This window comes from Brienomyrus brachyistius, chromosome 18, assembly GCF_023856365.1.
Source record: "Brienomyrus brachyistius isolate T26 chromosome 18, BBRACH_0.4, whole genome shotgun sequence".
NCBI lineage: Eukaryota > Metazoa > Chordata > Actinopteri > Osteoglossiformes > Mormyridae > Brienomyrus > Brienomyrus brachyistius.
In genome coordinates, this window is record NC_064550.1 from 13,440,550 (window position 1) to 13,459,712 (window position 19,163).

A 19,163-nucleotide genomic window follows, 5' to 3' on the forward strand; every position below is an offset into this window, starting at 1 on the left:
CCTCCCGGGGACTCTCTTGTTCTACTGGGGGACTTCAATGCTCACGTGGGCAATGACAGTGAGACCTGGAGGGGCGTGATTGGGAGGAACGCCCCCCCCCCGATCTGAACCTGAGTGGTGTTTTGTTATTGGACTTCTGTGCTTGTCACGGATTATCCACAATGTTCAAGCATAAGAGTGTCCATATGTGCACTTGGCACCAGGACACCCTAGGCCGCAGTTCGATGATCGACTTTGTGGTCGTGTCATCGGACTTGTGGCCACATGTATTGGACACTCGGGTGAGGAGAGGGGCGGAGCTGTCAACTGATCACCACCTGGTGGTGGGTTGGCTCCGCTGGTGGGGGAGGAAGCCGGTCAGACCTGGCAGACCCGAGCGTATAGTGAGGGTCTGCTGGGAACACCTGGCGAAATCCCCTGTCAGGAGGAGCTTCAACTCCAACCTCCAGCAGAACTTCGTCCATGTTCCGGGGGAGGCGGGGGACATTGAGTCCGAATGGGCCATGTTCCGTGCCTCCATTGTTGAGGTGGCTGACTGGAGCTGTGGCTGTAAAGTGGCCAGTGCCTGTCGTGGCGGCAATCCCCGAACCCGCTGGTGAACACCGGCTGTGAGGGATGCTGTCAAGCTGAAGAAGGAATCCTATTGGGCCTTTTTGGCCTGTGGGACTCTGGAGGCAGCTGATAGGTACTAGCAGGCCAAGCGGAACGCGGCTTCAGCGGTCGCTGAGGCAAAAACTCGGGTATGGGAGGAGTTTGGCGAGGCCATGGAGAACGAATTCCGGACGGCTTTGAGGAGATTCTGGTCCACCATCCGGCGTCTCACGGCGGGAAAGCAGTGCAGCATCAACACTGTTTATAGTGGGGATGGTGCGCTACTGACCTCAGCTCGGGACGTTGTGGGTCGGTGGAAGGAATACTTCGAAAACCTCCTCAATCCCACCAACACGCCTTCCAATGAGGAAGCAGAGTCTGAGGACTTGGGTGTGGACTCACCTATCTCTGGGGCAGAGGTCACTGAGGTGGTTAAAAAGCTCCTCGGTGGCCAGGCCCCGGGGGTGGATGAAATCCACCCGGAGTTCCTCAAGGCTCTGGATGTTGCGGGGCTGTCTTGGTTGACACGCATCTGCGGCATTGCGTCGACATCGGGGGCGGTGCCTCTGGATTGGCAGACCGGGGTGGTGGTCCCCCTCTTCAAGAAGTGGGACCGGAGGGTGTGTTCCAACTATAGGGGGATCACACTACTCAGCCTCCCTGGTAAGGTCTATTCGGGGGTGCTGGAGAGGAGGGTCCATCAGATAGTTGAACCTCGGATTCAGGATGAGCAGTGTGGTTTTTGCCCTGGCCGTGGAACAGTGGACCAGCTCTATACCCTTGGCAGGGTCCTGGAGGGTGCGTGGGAGTTTGTCCAACCAGTCTACATTTGATTTGTGGACTTGGAAAAGACATTCAACCACGTCCCTCGGGGAGTCCTGTGGGGAGTGCTCCGGGAGTATGGGGTGCCGGGCTGCCTTATAAGGGCGGTTCGGTCCCTGTACGACCGGTGCCAGAGCTTGGTCCGAATTGTTGGCAGTAAGTCGGACTCGTTCCTGGTGAGGGTTGGACTCCGTCAGGGCTGCCCTTTGTCACCGATTCTGTTCATAACTTTTATGGACAGAATTTCTAGGCGCAGCCAGGGCGTTGAGCGTGTCCAGTTTGGTGACCTCAGGATTAGGTCTCTGCTTTTTGCAGAGGATGTGGTTCTGTTGGCCTCATTGGACCGTGACCTTCAGCTCTCACTGGAGCAGTTCGCAGCAGAGTGTGAAGCGGCTGGGATGAAAATCAGCACCTCCATATCCGCGACCATGGTCCTAAGCCGGAAATGGGTGGAGTGCTCTCTCTGGGTCGGGGAGAGATTCCTTCCCCAAGTGGAGGAGTTTAAGTATCTCGGGGTCTTGTTCACGAGTGAGGGAAGGATGGAGCGGGAGATCGACAGGCGGATCGGTGCAGCATCAGCAGTGATGTGAGCACTGCATCGGTCTGTCATGGTGAAGAAGGAGCTGAGCCAAAAGGCAAAGCTCTCGATTTACCAGTCGATCTACATTCCTACCCTCACCTATGGTCATGAGCTATGGGTAGTGACCGACAGAACGAGATCGCGAGTGCAAGCGGCCAAAATGAGTTTCCTCCGCAGGGTGGCTGGGCTCTCCCTTAGAGATAGGGTGAGGAGCTCAGTCATTCGGGAGGGACTCAGAGTAGAGCCACTGCTCCTCCGCATCGAGAGGAGCCAGATGAGGTGGCTTGGGCATCTGATTAGGATGCCTCCTGGACGCCTCCCTGGTGAGGTGTTCCGGGCATGTCCCACTGGGAGGAGGCCCCGGGGAAGACCCAGGACACGCTGGAGAGACTATGTCTCTCGGCTGGCCTGGTGATGCCTCGGGGTGTCCCCAGAGGAGCTGGATGAAGTGGCCGGGGAGAGGGAAGTCTGGGTCTCCCTGCTGAAACTGCTGCCCCCCGGATTCAGCGGTAGATAATGGATGGATGGATGGATATTGTAAGCAGAAGATACCGTGGCGCAATGGTAGAGCATCTGACTCCAGGTCAGAAAGTTGCGTGTTCAGATCACGTCGGTGTCATACTTTTTAGTGGGCAGTGGTGGCTTAATGGTTAGGGAAGTGCACTTGTACTTGAAAGATTGCTGGTCTGAATCCCTGACCAGCAAGGCACCACTGAGGTACCCTGAGCAGGGTGCTGCTTCCCTTCTGCTATGTCACGATGTCACATACGGGGTTAAATGCTGAGGACACATTTCCTGGTTGTGCACTGTGTGCTGTGGTGTGTGAACACTGATCACCAAATTCTTAATTTTTACCTCTTTCTAGTCACAGTGTCACGCCCAGCTCGTACGATCCTCGTGTGTGCCACGCCCCCGGATTATCCACGTGTGCTTCCCTAATTGTGCCCAGCTGTGTCTGATTATGTTTGCCCACTCTTGTGTATTTCAGTCCGTGTCTTGCATTGGTTCCTTGTCTGTCATTGATGTTCGTCGATGCTAGTGTTCCGTCCTGCCCTTGCCCTCAATAAATCCCCAGTTTACCCCGTATTCCGCCTGTTTGCCTGTTCCTTGCTCACCTGCCCGAGCGATCACCGCTTTAATCACCAGCGAACGTGACACACAGGGCATTTTATTTTGAGACTTGTTTAAGTGAAAGAAGATCCTGTAACTTGGGGGAAATTGTTTAACAATTGATCTTATTGTGAAAAAAAAAGTTTAATTGGAAGAAAGTTGATTTTTGTTTGTATATGCTGTCAATTATAGTTTTTAGAAAGAAAATCGGAATCGGTCAAAATCGGTATCTGCAGGTCATTCTTGCATAAAAATTAGAAACCGGAATCGGTCAAAATAATTGCATTCGGTGCATCTCTAATGTTAAAGGAATATTGCAGCATGTTTGTTTTTTGGTGATGTCCTCAGCTGTGGGTCACTGTACTATCACTGTTTCTACCTACAGGCCTCACCAAGTTCTGCTATGGAGGCCTGTTTTTTTCTACTGCCATCTTTCATATAATATATTGTAGCAAAATTGCGATTAAGTTTTTAGTCCTGTTCCATACCAGAAATGGTAAAGGCTTGAGACCACCCCCTGTGTGGGCATTTTTAATTGATTAACCCTTGTGTCACCATACAGACAGGCTGAGCCATCCATCCATCCATCCATCATCTCCCGCTTAATCCGGAGTCGGGTCGCGGGGGCAGCAGCCTCAGCAGGGAGACCCAGACTTCCCTCTCCCCGGCCACTTCGTCCAGCTCCTCTGGGGGGATCCCGAGGCGTTCCCAGGCCAGCCGAGAGACATAGTCTCTCCAGCGTGTCCTGGGTCTTCCCCGGGGTCTCCTCCCAGTGGGACATGCCCGGAATACCTCCCCAGGGAGGCGTCCCGGAGGCATCCTGATCAGATGCCCGAGCCACCTCATCTGGCTCCTCTCGATGCGGAGGAGCAGCGGCTCTACTCTGAGTCCCTCCCGAATGACTGAGCTCCTCACCCTATCTCTAAGGGAGAGCCCAGCCACCCTGCGGAGGAAAATCATTTCGGCCGCTTGTACCCGCGATCTCGTTCTTTCGGTCACTACCCAAAGCTCATGACCATAGGTAAGGGTAGGAACGTAGATCGACTGGTAAATCGAGAGCTTCGCCTTTTGGCTCAGCTCTCTCTTCACCATGACAGACCGATGCAGCGCCCGCATCACTGCTGACGCCGCACCGATCCTCCTGTCGATCTCCTGCTCCATCGTTCCCCCACTCGTGAACAAGATCCCGAGATACTTAAACTCCTCCACTTGGGGGAGGACCCCATCCCCAACCCGGAGAGAGCATTCTACCCTTTTCCGGCTGAGAACCATGGTCTCGGATTTGGAGGTGCTGATTCTCATCCCAGCCGCTTCGCACTCGGCTGCGAACTGCTCCAGTGAGAGCTGAAGGTCACGGCTCGATGAGGCCAACAGAACCACATCATCCGCGAAAAGCAGAGACCTAATCCTGAGGTCACCGAACCGGACGCCCTCAACGCCCTGGCTGCGCCTAGAAATTCTGTCCATAAAAACTATGAACAGAATCGGTGACAAAGGGCAGCCCTGACGGAGTCCAACCCTCACCGGAAACGAGTCCGACTTATTGCCGCCCATGCGGACCAAACTCTGGCACCGGTCATACAGGGACCGAACCGCCCTGGCTGAGCATATAAGACAAATGTTTCACACAGGTCTACTTATACATTTTCCTGTTCATCTCTTAGTAAACATTGTAGAAGCTGAGGTCCACTTGTCCTCTGTTGTGAGCACTGTCAGCCATCTCCTTCCTTTCCCTTTACATGGTGCATTATTCATCATATTTACACAGTCAATTTGCTGAACACCACTCACCTCCCTGTAGAAGCCCAGCTGACACTAGAGGTCAGTGCAGAGCAACAAGGTTTAACACGCTCAGTGGAACACAAGCCAGCTGAATATCAGTATTGTTCGTTCTTTGAATTTTCTGTTTCAAAACCAAATTGGAGAAACAAAAAAGTGGCGTTTTGCCGATTTCGTTTCGAAATGGAAAATCCATAGAATGAATGATACATGGATTCTGCCGGCACTGAACCCAGGTCACCTTTTTCTGATTAAGAATCACTACAGCTTTTAGTTTTCAGTGTTTTCTGTCTTGGGTTGTGTAGTAGTACACTTACACTGTAATTTATTTGTCATAAAACACAAATTATTCTTCACATTATCTATTATAACTTATTACAGAATTAGCATAACTAACAGCAAATGAACTAAATGTTTAGTTTTTTGGCATCTTCTCCTGATTTACAAGCTTTAACATTGCACATGTAGGCAGCAGAGTGTGTGTGATGTTTTCATTAGGCCTGACTAAGGCTGCAGTCGGGTCTGTTATTCACAAGGTCTCAGCACAGATGAGGTCTAGGCTGACAGCTGTGGGATTCAGCATCCTCACAAGGCTTTCTGCTTCTACAGGGAGACCCTGTTTTTCTCCATATTAGAATGAACAGGCAGTCAGAGGCTTGAGTGTAGTAATTACATCGTGATTATTAGTCTATCTTCCAACTGGTTATGCTGTACGGGATCCTGGGAGAGGGGCGTACTGGAGGTAAGACAAGGCACACTACAGGGGATTACCCTGGGCAGGATCCCAGTCCATAACAAGGCCACACACACAGTCATATATGATATGTGCAATTTAGGGAGACTAATTCAACTAACCGTGTTTTTGGTGCGAGGGAGAGAACTTCCCAAATACAGTGAGAATGTGCTAAGCACACTCAAAACACAGAGGAGGTGGCGTAGGAGCCCCCAGCTTTGGTGACATGAGATATGTGCTGGACCTGTGACTATCACTTAATGATATATTCATTATTGTTTATAAATAGAAGAGCAAAAATGGTAGAAATATTGGTGCTTGGGTGATCACTTGGCATATCATCCTCTACTTTGCTTGATTCCACTTTGTTGATTTATTTGTTGCAGCACTGATGTCTTACAGCAAATTGAGGCAAATAGGTATGAATTCATATGACAGAGAAAATCCCAAGAGTGATTCCCGTTCTCCAATCACAGCTCACTGAGGGGGTGGAGCTAGCATGAGCTGGATACAGCTTACACTAGCTGGAAAGACACAGCACTGACTGGAAAGAGAGGCATGTACACTGGAAGTGACGACCAGCCCCTCACATCACTGTTGAGAGGATAATAAAGCCACTGATAAAATAACCCTGGCTAACTGGCCTGGGAGCCCCCCACCCCCACACTTTGTCACCACCTATAACGTTTAGTGACTCAGCATGTTCTGTTATTAGAAGAAGTGTCTGTATTGCCCCTAAGTACTATCTTAACGAAGTGGCGAGTACAGTTGGGGAAATGAGACCCTGATATCCTAAATATCAGCATTATGTTTTTTTTATTTTCACTTCAAGATACACATATTTAAGCACAACAGCAAGCAAGTAAACAGAGAACAAATTAAAAAGACAGAAATGCTGTCTCAGAAAAACAAGCCAAGGAGAAGATGCTGGGCTGCGCTGTTTCTGCATCAAAAAAAAACTACCAGTCTTTGCTCACTGGGTCCACAGTTCTTTGCAAAAATAAGACAAACACACTCAAGATGAAACACGGAGAACAAAAACTGCCTCGCCCCCCAAGATAGATGGTGCCCCGCCTACAGCACTGAAACTATAGTTTCAATAACCGTAAATGAACCGTATTAAATTTAATTAATTTCTATAAAACTTCCTTTGTATTTTTTTCTTGCTTTTGACAGGCCTTTGTTAATGTTTTGTAGCTGGTGTGATCCTCCTGTGACCACAACAGAGGTAGCAGAGGAAGAGGGGGCGAACTCCTTCGTCCCTCAGGCCATAGATGAGGGGGCTCAGGCAGCGGGGCAGGAGGATGAGGAGAAAGAAGGTCAGGTAGAGCAGATGGATAAGGAGGGCTGAGCTGATTGTAGACAGGGCTCTCTCGATGCTGCTGAACAGGAAGGAGGAGAGGCAGAGGACCAACTGGACCAGGTGAAGGAGAACCGTCCTGCTGGCCTTTTTGGCCTTGATGGACCGGGCTGCAATCATGATGCCTGTGTAGGTGCTGATGACGGTGATCCCCACGGTAACAAAAAAGACACCGTTAAAGCTCTGGAACACATCAAACTGCCACTTGGCCAGAAAAATTTGCTCCCGAGAGCAGTAGATGGGTTTCGTGAGGAACTGGGTATCTCTAACTATTAAAAAAATAACATCAATCACAGAGTTCACAGAGCCCAGGAACCAGACCACTGCAATGGCAATATTGGTTCTCCTGGGGGTGGCGATGTCAGTGTGTCGGAGTGGGAAACAAATGGCCACATAGCGTTCCAGACACATGACAGCCAACGTCAGGGGGGAGATGCGGAAAGTTGTGCTGCTTACCAGGATCATCATGGAGCAGAGGACCTTCATGAGGGCGATGTTAGTCAGGGTAAATGAGTAGAGCAATGTGGTGAATCCCAGATAGAAGGAGTCACCAAGGAGCATCTGACTGAATAGAAGATAACGGGAAGTCTCACGGAAGCTGGGTTTACTTCGTATGGCAAGGAACATGACGAGGTTCAGGGAGATGAAGAACAGGCTGGTGGACAGCACAACAGATGATTTTATTATTGTTGTCGAATCTCTCTGCTGCGTGATGGTTAGGTAGTACAAGAAGCTGAACTCCAGAGAGGAACCATTCAGGTTGGCCATAGGTCAGCTCTGAAACAAAATGAAAAGATTACAGATTTACATTTAAAACAGAAGTTGATGTTCACAGTCAACAACACAAATATATGCTTCTCAGAAGACAAGAAGGGCCCCTATTCATTTGAAATGAAAGACAAACACAACAAAAAATAAATTTGATATGGTTGCTTACCTGCCTCTGTTGAGCACTTGACTCAAACACTTCTGGAGTTGCATGTGCTCTAGTTTATAATGAATCCAATGACACATGACATCACATGCACTCTGTAGGTGTGTCCAGCATAATTGGCCTCTTGAGTGAAGCAGGAAGGGCATGCATATCTCTCCCTGAACAGTAACTGTTTGATACGACTATTTGTTAATAGTTGCAGTTCAATGGAGAAGATCATTATTATCTTATATTCACTGTGTCAGCCTGGCCAGTGGTTAGTATGCAGTAGAGCAGATCAATGACCAATGCAAACCAGTGGTCACTGTGGAGCAGTGAATATATATGTATAGAGAAAAATAGGCCAGTATTTAGGGTACAGAATTCATCACTGTGCGCTGTGTGTCTGGAAGTAGTGTAGTGCATTATTCAGTGATTTTAAGTAGAGATGTACTGATCCACTGGTCAGGGACCAGAATAGGCCGATTTTCATAGTGCTCAGCCCAGATCATTAGTCTCATGGTATTTCCAATACTGAACTGGTCTGTTTTATTCATGGGCCACAGGTCATACACACAGCAGCAGAGGCAATTGCCTCACAGCCATTTGCACACTCATAGCAGCATGCTAACATGTAGTTAGCGTCATTGTGAGCGGTTTTTACTATACTTGTAAAGCCAAAGTAAAGCATGAGGAAACCAGGACCAAAAGGTGGTGAATCGGAGGTAAACTTTACACTGATTAGTAAACATTTTAGGTAATCTTGAAAAGGAATTAGCATTAAAATTGCAAAGCTACCTAAGGTTTTTTTCCTATGACAGAGTAAAGATGTTTTAGTGAAACATCTGAGACTTTACCGTGGTGGAGGGGTTTGCGTGTTCCAATGATCCCAGCAGCTAAGTTGCCTGGGGCTTTATGTCCCTGGTAGGGTCACCCAAGGCAAACAGGTCCTGGGTGAGGAACCAGACAAAGTGCGGCTCAAAAGACCCCTCATGATGAAGAAAAACATGGACACATGTTTTCCCTCCCTCGGACGCGGGTCACCGAGGCCCCATCCTGGAGCCAGGCCTGGGGGTGGGGCTCTATGGCGAGTGCCTGGTGGCCAGGCCTACACCTATGGGGCCTGGTTGGGTACAGCCCAAAGAAGGCACATGGGTCCCCCCTCCAATGGGCTCACCACCTGTAGGAGGGGCCAAAGGGGTCGGGTGCAGTGTGAGTTGGGCAGTAGCCGAAGGCGGGGTCCTTGGTGGTCTGATCCTCGGCTGCAGAAGCTAGCTCTAGGGACATGGAATGTGACTTCTCGGGTGGAGAAGGAGCCTGAGCTGGTGCTCAAGGTTGTGAGGTTCCGACTAGATAAAGTCGGGCTCTCCTCAAGGCATGGCTTGGGTTCTGGAACCAGTCTCCTTAAAGGAGGTTGGACCTTCTTCCACTCTGGTGTTGCTCACCGGGAAAGGCGCCGAGCAGGGGTGGGCATACTTATTGTCCCCTGGCTGGGCGCCTGTACATTGGGGTTTACCACAGTTTACCACAGAGTCCTTGATAGGGGTGTTGGGGGGACTTCAATGCTCAAATTTTTACATCTGCCTGTGTACAATGTTTAATCCAATTAATGCATTCATGAAATGGGGACTTGCTATAATGCAGTTTTATTCTAGACATGCATTTGCTATTTGCCAGACAACCTATTATACAAAAATATTACTTTGGCAATTATCATTCATTGAAGTGGTGATGCAGGCTAGCCGCAGAGTTCAATGCTGTTATTGGGAAAAAACATCTTGTTCTTTATCTTTTTGGTGTCATAGAGGGAAAATCAGCTTGTAGGACTCCCATTACCTTTCTGGAATTCTGTTTCCAAGACCCTGTGTTAAAATAGATTAGACGTATATTAAGAGTGTTACTAAGAGGAAAGACTTCTTAGAAATTAAGACATTTTTGCACAGTATTGATGAACTTGTTTGAAGTTGCAGTGAACACATTTGTCAGTTAATACCTCAGATGCACTTATTCAAAATCCTAATGTGCTACTTTACATATGTTTTTTGTCTGTATTTTTTTTTTTTTTTACCTCTGGTCCCCTGGGAGTCTAGAACTGCATTTTCATTGTTTCATTGTTGTCTGTTAATTGAACTGGTTCAACTGTCCCAAGGGCCTCTTTGACTTTGTCAGCTATTTGGGAGACTGTGGCTTCACTCAGCCAACAAGTAAACAGAAAACACAGAAGACAGAAAGAATGTAGAACGTCTTACAAGAAGATTGAAGATGAATGAATTTGTATGTTTGAATTATTTGGATACATGAAACACACAATACACACATTACAATCGGAAACGTTTCCCACCTTTGCGAATATTTCAAATGAGGTACAGGTGGTTGCAGAGGTGCCAACCCTCCAGGAGATCCAGCAGATGCTGACGGAGATGAGCGGATAAAAGATAAACGGGAGTGGGCACTGGCAAAAGCAGGGGGGCTGACTTCAATGTACTGGCCATGAACTTCATAGTGGCCATGGTTGGCCAAATCAACTGAGCTGAAAAACCCATTGCTTCCCAAAAATATGGCAGTGTTTCTGTCATCTGTCATTCGAATTGTTCACCTAGACAAGAAACAGTTATACAAAATGTCATATGAAAAAACAGGGGCTAGCTAACATAGCTATACGTGTCACGCCTCCCGGGCGTGGTTAATCGGAGAGCAGCCAGTTAGGCTCCGCACGGGAGCACTGTATAAGCGGAAAGTGCCATCACACATCGCGCAGTATTTGCCGATGTCCCATAGCAGTACCTAGCGGTTTCTTGTCTCGTGCCGTTCCCTGATTCCTTGCCTCGTCCGTCTGCCTTTTGTGTGGCTCCTCACTCTGTCTGCCTTCCTTCCCCAAACTCAATCCTGCTCCTGAGTCTCCCGTCCTGCCTGCTCCTGGACTTGGCGTCTCCCCCTCCTTATGTCTCCGTGTCCCGTGCCAGGGGGACAGTCCACCCCAGCTTTCACCCACGACCACGATTCTCGTCTCGCCCCTTTAAACTCCTTTGCTTGCCCGATCTAATAAAGATCATTCTGTCCCACAATTCGTGGGTCCGTGCTTCCCTTCGTGGGGTTGCCTGACAATACAGTTTTTGGATATATAACCAGTTTTCAACTTTCAATTTAATAACATTAAAATGAAATACGGAAAATTAGTTTGTTTGTTCTTTTTTCATTTGCCCGATTCTGTCACGATAAACCGAAAACGACCCGTGATCCGACTTCCATCAACTTATTTCACATTGAAGATCGAATGGACGCTGTTTACACGCACTGTACAGGGACCTATGTGGTTATACCAGCATATGTTGTGTTTTTCTGCTGGTGGACGCAAATAATTATTCACATTAACTATTATAACCTATTATGAAATTAGTACAACTAAGTGTAAATTAACTGAATTTTTTGTTTTTCTGGTAACGGTTCTCCTGATTTACAGGCTTTAACATTGCACATGTAGGCAGCAGAGTGTGTGTGATGTTTTCATTAGGCCTGACTAAGGCTGCAGTCGGGTCTGTTATTCACAAGGTCTCAGCACTGATGAGGTCTAGGCCAAGGACTTTCGGGGGGGGGGGGGGGGGGGGGGGCTGACGCTCTGGAGGCAGGGACGGATTATGGGTTGTGTGGACCCCTGGGCAAAACATTGGCGAAAATACATTGTTGATGAGCGTTGCAAATTGTTTTGGACTAGGGGCCCCAAGGGCCCCATGCACCACAAGGGCCCCTGGGCAGCGGCCACCCTGGCCCGGTCCGTAATCCGTCCCTGTCTGGAGGCAACACAATCCACATGGCAGGGGATTACTCTGGGGAGGATGTCAATTCATAACAGGCCCACACACAGTCATATATGATATGGGCAATTTAGGGAGACTAACCGTGTTTTTGGTGCGAGGGAGAAAACTTCCCAAACACAGTGAGAATGTGCTAAGCACACTCAAAACACAGAGGAGGTGGCGTAGGAGCCCCCAGCTTTGGTGACATGAGATATGTGCTGCCCCGTGACTATCTCTTAATGATATATTCATTATTGTTTATAAACAAAACAACAGAAATGTTAGAAATATGGGTGCTTGGGAGATCACTTTGCATATCTCTGCTTTGCTTGATTCCACTTTATTGATTTATTTGTTTGCGCAGCACTGTCGTTTTACAGCAAATTGAGGCAAATATGCATGATTTGATATGAGACATATATGAAAGAGAGGCATGTACACTGGAAGTGACAACCAGCCCCTCACATCACTATTGAGAGGATAATAACATAATGATAAAATAACCCTGGCTAATTATCTTGTCACGACTTACAGCGTATTTAGCGTTTTAACATTCTCTGTTATTAGAAGAAGTCTTTGCATTGCCCCTAAATAGTGTCTCAGCAAACACCAGTTTCAACTGGGGAAATGAGACCCTGATAAAACAAACATCAGCGTTATGTTTGTCCGATTTTATATTCTCTTAAAAATGCACATATTAAAGCACAACAACAGACAAAGAAACAAAAGCAATTACACAGATACAGAGCACGGTAAAAAAAAAACACAAATAGTGTCCCAGAACTCAGAATAAATCTAAGGACTTGATACAGGGCTGTGCTCTTTTGCGGTTAAAAAAACAAACAAACAAACAAAAAAAACGTTACCGGTCTTTGCTCACTTGATCCAAAGTCTGGGGAAAAATAGGAAAATAAGACAGACACCCTCAAGAAGAAACACCGGCAACAAAGACCTGATAAAATGAGACGATCAAAGATGATTACCTGCCTCAGGATGATTACCTGCCTCACTACCCCGACCGATGGTGCCTCGCTTACTCCCCACAGCACTGGGACTATAGTATCTATAATTTAAATTCAGATAAAATACTAGGCTCTAAAATACTAAATTTTTTTGTCCTGCATTTTGACAGGCTGTTAATATTTGTTAATGTTTAGCTGGTTTTATCCTCCAGTGACCACAGCGGAGGTAAGAGAGGAAGAGGGGGCGAACTCCTTCGTCCCTCAGTCCATAGATGAGGGGGCTCAGGCAGCGGGGCAGGAGGAGGAGGAAAAGGAAGTTCAGGTAGCGCGGGAATTTAAAGGAAGCTAAGGTGACTGTGGACAGGGCTCTCTCAATGCTGCTATATAGGAAGGAGGTGAGACAGAGGCCCAACTGGACCAGGTGAAGGAGAACCGTCCTGCTGGCCTTTTTGGCCTTGATGGACCGGGCTGCGATCATGATGCCTGTGTAGGTGCCGATGATGATGATCCCCACGGCAACAAAGAAAAATCCGTTGAAGCCCTGGAACACATCAAACTGCCACTTGGCCAGAAAGAGGGACTCATGTGTGCAGTAAATATTTTTGGTTAGGAACTCGCCATCTGTGGCTGCTAAAAAAATAACATCAATCACAGAGTTCACGGAGCCTAGGAACCAGACCACTGCAATGGCAACATTGGTTCTTCCGGGGGTGGCGATGTCAGTGTGTCGGAGTGGGAAACAAATGGCCACATAGCGTTCCAGACACATGACAGCCAACGTCAGGGGGGAGATGCGGAAAGTTGTGCTGCTTACCAGGACGATCATGGAGCAGAGGACCTTCATGAGGCTGAGTTTAATCAGGTTGCATAAGTAGAGGAATGTGGCGAATCCCAGATGGATGGAGTCACTGAGGAGCATTTGGCCAAAGAGAATATAGCGGGAAGTCTCATGGAAGCTGGGTTTACTTCGTATGGCAAGGAACATGACGAGGTTCAGGGAGATGAAGAGCAGGGAGATGGACAGCACAACAGATGATATGATTGTGGTTAATAAGTTTGTCGTCTCCTTCGTGAACTGGTATTGCAGGAAGCTGAGCTCCAGAGAGGAACCATTCTGGTCGGCCATAGGTCAACTCTAAAACAAAATGAAAAGATTACAGATTTACATTTAAAACACAACTTGATGTTCACTGACAGCACCGCCAAGATATATTTCTCAGAACACAAGAAGGGTCCCTATTTACTTGAATTGAAAGAGAGACACAATAAAAGATATATTTGTTTCTTTACCTGCCTCTGTTGAGCACTTGACTCAAACACTTCTGGAGTGGCATGTGCTCTAGTTTATAAAGAATCCAATGACACATGACATCACATGGACTCTGTAGGTGTGTCCAGCATAGTTGGCCCCTGGGGTGAGGTGTGATGGGCATGCATATCTCTGTTGGGAATGTTACTATTAGTAGATTAAAAAGCCATTTCAAGTAAGGATGAAGGGTTTTATATAGGGCAAACTCCCTTTTTTGTCTTATACCTGTATATCTTTATATATCTTATATCTTTTTTGTCTTGTATTATCTGTAGTTTAAAGAAGACGATTTCTCACATTCACTGTCATTGTTATTTACTAAAAAGAAAGATGAAGCAGTATAGGGAATTATTCAGTGATTGTAAAGGAATATTGCACGTGTTACATCATGTTTGTTTTTTGTTTCTTTTATTTTTTTGATGCAGTCCTCACCTTTGAGTCACTCTATCGTTACTGTTACTGACTCTACCTTATTAATTCTATGCAAACGTTCCACTGCCATCTGTGATACAGCGCAGTGGTACCTTGGAATATGAACTTAATTTGTTCTGGATGGTTGGTTGAGTTGTGATTTGATTGAGATCCAAGTCGAATTTCCCCATAACAAATAATGTAGATGGATTTATTCTGTTCCAGACCCAAATGATTGCCTATTTAAACCTAACTACCTACCTAATCAATGATAAAATCATTACCAAAGCAAATACACATGAAACGCACATAGGAAAGCAATAATCATGAAATAAGTGACAATTTATGAGCACGTCAGCTCTGTTGAGGTGAGCTGATGGCGTACTGCAGGTGGCAGCTGGAGAGGAAGAGAAAAGGAGGGATCATTGCTTGGAAGGGGAGACGCGTCTCCATCCGTACAAATTTTAGCAGGACTGTTTTGTTTTGTCTTGTTCCGAGTTTCTGGTCAAGCTGCAACAGACAAGTTCCAAGATTTCAGTCGAGGTGCAAATCGGAAGAAATCTGAGAGACCTGCTTGACGTCCGAGTTGGTCGAGATAAGAGCCGTTCCAGTTCCAAGCTTCTACTGTATATCGTAACAAAATTGTGATTACGTTTTCAGTCCTGCTCCATACCAGAAATGGTAAAGGCCTGAGACCAGCCTCTCTGTGGACATTTTTGATTCATTAACCTTTGTGCCACCATATAGACACAACGAGCCTATAAGACAAATGTTTCACACAGGTCTACTTATACATTTTCCTGTTTATGTCTCAATAAAATATTGTGGAAGCTGAGGTCCACTTGTCCGCTATTGTGAGCACTGTCAACCATCCGCTTCCTTTCCCTTTACATGCTGCAGGATTCATCATGTAACTTCGCACAGCTAATCCGCTTAACTCCACTCACCTTCTGGTAGGAGCCCAGCTGACACTAGAGGTCACTGCAGAGCAACAAAGTTAATCCCGCTCAAGCCTAATGATCGTAAAAATAATAACAATGGTTTTGTTTATATTTTTTTCTGTCTGGGGTTATGTAGCAGTGTCCTTTTAGGAAACTGCAGTTTAATATTCATAAAATACAAATTATTCTTCAAAATTCCATATAAAACTGCTTCACATTAACACGTTATAACCTGTTACAAAATTAACTACTACACCTGTTAATGAACTTATGGTTTAGCTACTCTGGTCATTGTTTAATTGGTTAACAGGCTATAGCATTGCATATGTAGGTATTGGAGTGTATGTGATGTTTTGATTAGGTCAGACTAAGGGTGCAATCAGGCCTGTTGGTCAGAAGGCCTCAGCACTGACTAGGCCCAGGCTGAGATCTGTGGGGTCCAGCAGTGTCACAAGGTAGCTCATCTCCACAGGGAAGCCCTGTTTGCTCAGCAGCAGAACAAACAAGCCGTCTATCAGAGGCCTGACATTAATAATTGATGAGTGTTAATGGCAGCACAGGGGAGAGGTGTGGAGGCAGGACCAGCTCAGGCTCCCACATGATGGAGGTCCTTCCCCAGAGCAGGGAGCACGTTCAGCCTCTGTAATCATCACGCACTCGACAGCACAGCAGGGAAATTCTGTTGTCAATCAGAGGCATGTTAATAATTGGTATTAGTAATCGTCTTGTGATAATCCATCTATCTTCCAACTGCTAAGTGAGGACAGGGTTGTGGGGTGGGGCGGGCGCAAGGTAGGTGGTCTTAGAGGAATGTTTTATGAGGAGAGGTTAGCTGAGCTGAATCTGTTTAGCCTCGAGCAAAGGAGACTAAGGGGGGATATGATCCAGGTATATAAGATTCTAACAGGTCTGGATGCTATTCAGTCAAATAGCTATTTCAATATCAGTTTAAATGCTAGAACTCCTGGCCATAAGTGGAAATTAGCGGGAGAACATTTTAAAACGAATTTGAGGAAGCACTTCTTTACACAGCATGTAGTTAATGAAGTAGTTAATGAAGTAGTTAATGAAGAGTATGGAATAGTCTTCCTGCTAGTGTAATGCAAGCTAAAACCCTGGGTTCCTTTAAATCAGAGCTAGATAAGATTTTAACAACTCTGAGCTATTAGCTAAGTTCTCCCCAAACGAGCTTGATGGGCTGAATGGCCTCCTCTCATTTGTAAATTTCTTATATTCTTATATATGGAAAGACACAGCTAGTACATAATATACCAATCGATAAAACAACATTGGCTAACTAACCTGGGAGCCCCCTCCCCCTGCCGGTAGTTACAGTATGTTTTGTGGTTCAGCATTTCGTATTATTGGAAGAAAGAGTTTCTATTGCCACTAAATACTGTCTTAGCAAACACCAGTTACAGTTGGGGAAATGAGACCCTGACAACTCAGACATCAGCGTATTGTTTGTTGTTATTTTTTTTGCCTTCAAAATGCACATAATCAAGCACGACAGCAAGCAAGTAAACACAAACAATTACACAGATACAGACAACAGGAAAGGCGCATTAGATTTGGAAAATAAGGCAAAGACATGGTACAGGGCTGTGCTGTTTTTGTAGGGAAAAAATTACGTAGTGATTAATTACTGGATCTAAAGACATGGGAAGAAGAAAACAAACACACTGAAGGAGAAACACAGGAAACAAAGACCTGGCAAAGTTAATCACGATCAGAGATCTATCTCACTACTCTGCCCCCCACCCCCCCCGGCCCTGAGAGATTTTGCCTTGCCTACTCCCCACAGCACTGGAACTATAATTTTATAATGATAAATTCATATAAATCTCTTTAAAATGTCTTTATGACTTTTTCCTTACATTTTGAAATATCTTGATATACTATGTTAATGTTTTGTGCTTGGTTTGATCCTCCAGCGACTGCAGCGGAGGTAACAGAGGAAGAGGGGGCGAACTCCTTCGTCTCTCAGGCCATAGATGAGGGGGCTCAGGCAGCGGGGTAGGAGGACGAGGAGAAAGAAGTTCAGGTAGCGCAGGTGGATAAAGAGGGCTGAGCTGATTGTAGACAGGGCTCTCTCGATGCTGCTGAACAGGAAGGAGGAGAGGCAGAGGACCAACTGGACCAGGTGAAGGAGAACCGTCCTGCTGGCCTTTTTGGCCTTGATTGACTGGGCTGCCATCATGATGCCTGTGTAGGTGCTGATGACGGTGATCCCCACGGTAACAAAAAAGACACCGTTAAAGCTCTGGAACACATCAAACTGCCACTTGGCCAGAAAGAGGCGCTCCTGTGTGCAGTAAATAGTTTTGGTTAGGAAATAGGTATCTGTGGCTGCCAAAAATATTATATTAATTACATAGTTCACAGAGCCTAGGAACCAGACCACTGCAATGGCAATATTGGTTCTCCTGGGGGTGGCGATGTCAGTGTGTCGGAGTGGGAAACAAATGGCCACATAGCGTTCCAGACACATGACAGCCAACGTCAGGGGGGAGATGCGGAAAGTTGTCCCGCTTACAAGGACGATCATGGAGCAGAGCACCTTGATGAGGTTGATGTTAGCCATGCTACACGAGTAGAGCAATGTGGTGAATCCCAGATGGATGGAGTCACTGAGGAGCATTTGGCTGAATAGAAGATAGCGGGAAGTCTCACGGAAGCTGGGTTTACTCCACATGGCAACGAACATGATGAGGTTCAGGGAGATGAAGAATAGGGCAGTGGACAGCACGAGAAATGATTTTATTGTTGTCATGAAGTCTATTGTCCCTGTCATGGACTGGTAGTACAGGAAGTTGAGCTCCAGAGAGGAACCATTCTGGCCAGCCATTGGTCAACTCAAACGAAAAGAGCTGAAATGTACATTAAATGTACATTAAAACACAAATTGTTGTCAGTAAGCAAAACCAACATATATTTCTCCCAAGAAGGCCCCTATTTAAATGAAATGAAAGAGAGACACAATAAAAGATATATTTGTTTCTTTACCTGCCTCTGTTGAGCACTTGACTCAAACACTTCTGGAGTAGCATGTGCTCTAGTTTACAAAGAATCCAATGACACATGACATCACATGCACTCTGTAGGTGTGTCCAGCATAGTAGGCCCCTGGGGTGAGGTGTGATGGGCATGCATATCTCTGTTGGGAATGTTACTATTAGTAGATTAAAAAGCCATTTCAAGTAAGGATGAAGGGTTTTATATAGGAGAAACTCTCTTTTTTTGTCTTATACCTGTATGTCTTTATATATCTTATATCTTTTTTTTGTATTTTATTATCTGCAGTTTAAAGAAGACGATTTCTCACATTCACTGTCATTGTTATTTACTAAAAAGAAAGATGAAGCAATATAGGGAATTATTCAGTGATTGTAAGGGAATATTGCATGTGTTACATCATGTTTGTTTTTTGTTTCTTTTATTTTTTTGATGCAGTCCTCACCTTTGAGTCACTCTATCGTTACTGTTACTGACTCTACCTTATTAATTCTATGCAAACGTTCCACTGCCATCTGTGATACAGCGCAGTGGTACCTTGGAATATGAACTTAATTTGTTCTGGATTGTTGGTTGAGTTGTGATTTGATTGAGATCCAAGTCGAATTTCCCCATAACAAATAATGTAGATGGATTTATTCTGTTCCAGACCCAAATGATTGCCTATTTAAACCTAACTACCTACCTAATCAATGATAAAATCATTACCAAAGCAAATACACATGAAACGCACATAGGAAAGCAATAATCATGAAATAAGTGACAATTTATGAGCACGTCAGCTCTGTTGAGGTGAGCTGATTGGCGTACTGCAGGTGGCAGGTGGAGAGGAAGAGAAAAGGA

The 19,163-nt window shown here is 46.2% G+C and overlaps 5 protein-coding genes across 6 annotated transcripts in view; all 5 read right to left on the reverse strand.

The window, feature by feature from the left end:
* The window catches only part of LOC125713121 (odorant receptor 131-2-like), an 11,001-nt gene extending 3,019 nt beyond the window's left edge, over window positions 1-7,982 (reverse strand). Inside the window, exon 1 of the mRNA XM_048984026.1 lies at window positions 7,913-7,982. The gene's annotated coding sequence lies outside the window, so the exon portion shown is untranslated. The remainder of the gene's footprint in view (window positions 1-7,912) is intronic.
* Window positions 6,791-13,968, reverse strand: LOC125713122 (odorant receptor 131-2-like). Its single transcript, XM_048984027.1, has 2 exons — window positions 13,935-13,968; window positions 6,791-7,752 (listed from the first exon to the last, which is right to left on the reverse strand). Exon 2 carries the CDS (start codon window positions 7,741-7,743, stop codon window positions 6,799-6,801), a length of 945 nt encoding a protein of 314 aa, XP_048839984.1. The 5' UTR covers window positions 7,744-7,752; window positions 13,935-13,968; the 3' UTR covers window positions 6,791-6,798.
* On the reverse strand, window positions 12,086-18,334 carry LOC125713128 (odorant receptor 131-2-like). The gene is made up of 2 exons (XM_048984033.1): window positions 18,312-18,334; window positions 12,086-13,779 (listed from the first exon to the last, which is right to left on the reverse strand). The coding sequence occupies exon 2, from the start codon at window positions 13,768-13,770 to the stop codon at window positions 12,829-12,831; it is 942 nt and encodes a 313-aa protein (XP_048839990.1). The 5' UTR covers window positions 13,771-13,779; window positions 18,312-18,334; the 3' UTR covers window positions 12,086-12,828.
* The window catches only part of LOC125713123 (odorant receptor 131-2-like), a 14,451-nt gene continuing 12,046 nt past the window's right edge, over window positions 16,759-19,163 (reverse strand). For both annotated transcript variants that reach the window (XM_048984028.1, XM_048984029.1), the window contains exon 3: window positions 16,759-17,015. The gene's annotated coding sequence lies outside the window, so the exon portion shown is untranslated. The remainder of the gene's footprint in view (window positions 17,016-19,163) is intronic.
* LOC125713126 (odorant receptor 131-2-like) overlaps window positions 17,147-19,163 on the reverse strand; it is a 9,793-nt gene continuing 7,776 nt past the window's right edge. The window contains exon 2 of the mRNA XM_048984032.1: window positions 17,147-18,175. Within this exon, the coding sequence (XP_048839989.1) occupies window positions 17,209-18,153 (945 nt within the window). The 5' untranslated portion in view covers window positions 18,154-18,175 and the 3' untranslated portion in view covers window positions 17,147-17,208. The remainder of the gene's footprint in view (window positions 18,176-19,163) is intronic.

Bases quoted from the DNA above. Each gene is read 5' to 3' on its own strand.
- LOC125713122 (XM_048984027.1), bottom strand. From the start codon at position 7,743: ATGGCCAACCTGAATGGTTCCTCTCTGGAGTTCAGCTTCTTGTACTAC.
- LOC125713128 (XM_048984033.1), bottom strand. From the start codon at position 13,770: ATGGCCGACCAGAATGGTTCCTCTCTGGAGCTCAGCTTCCTGCAATAC.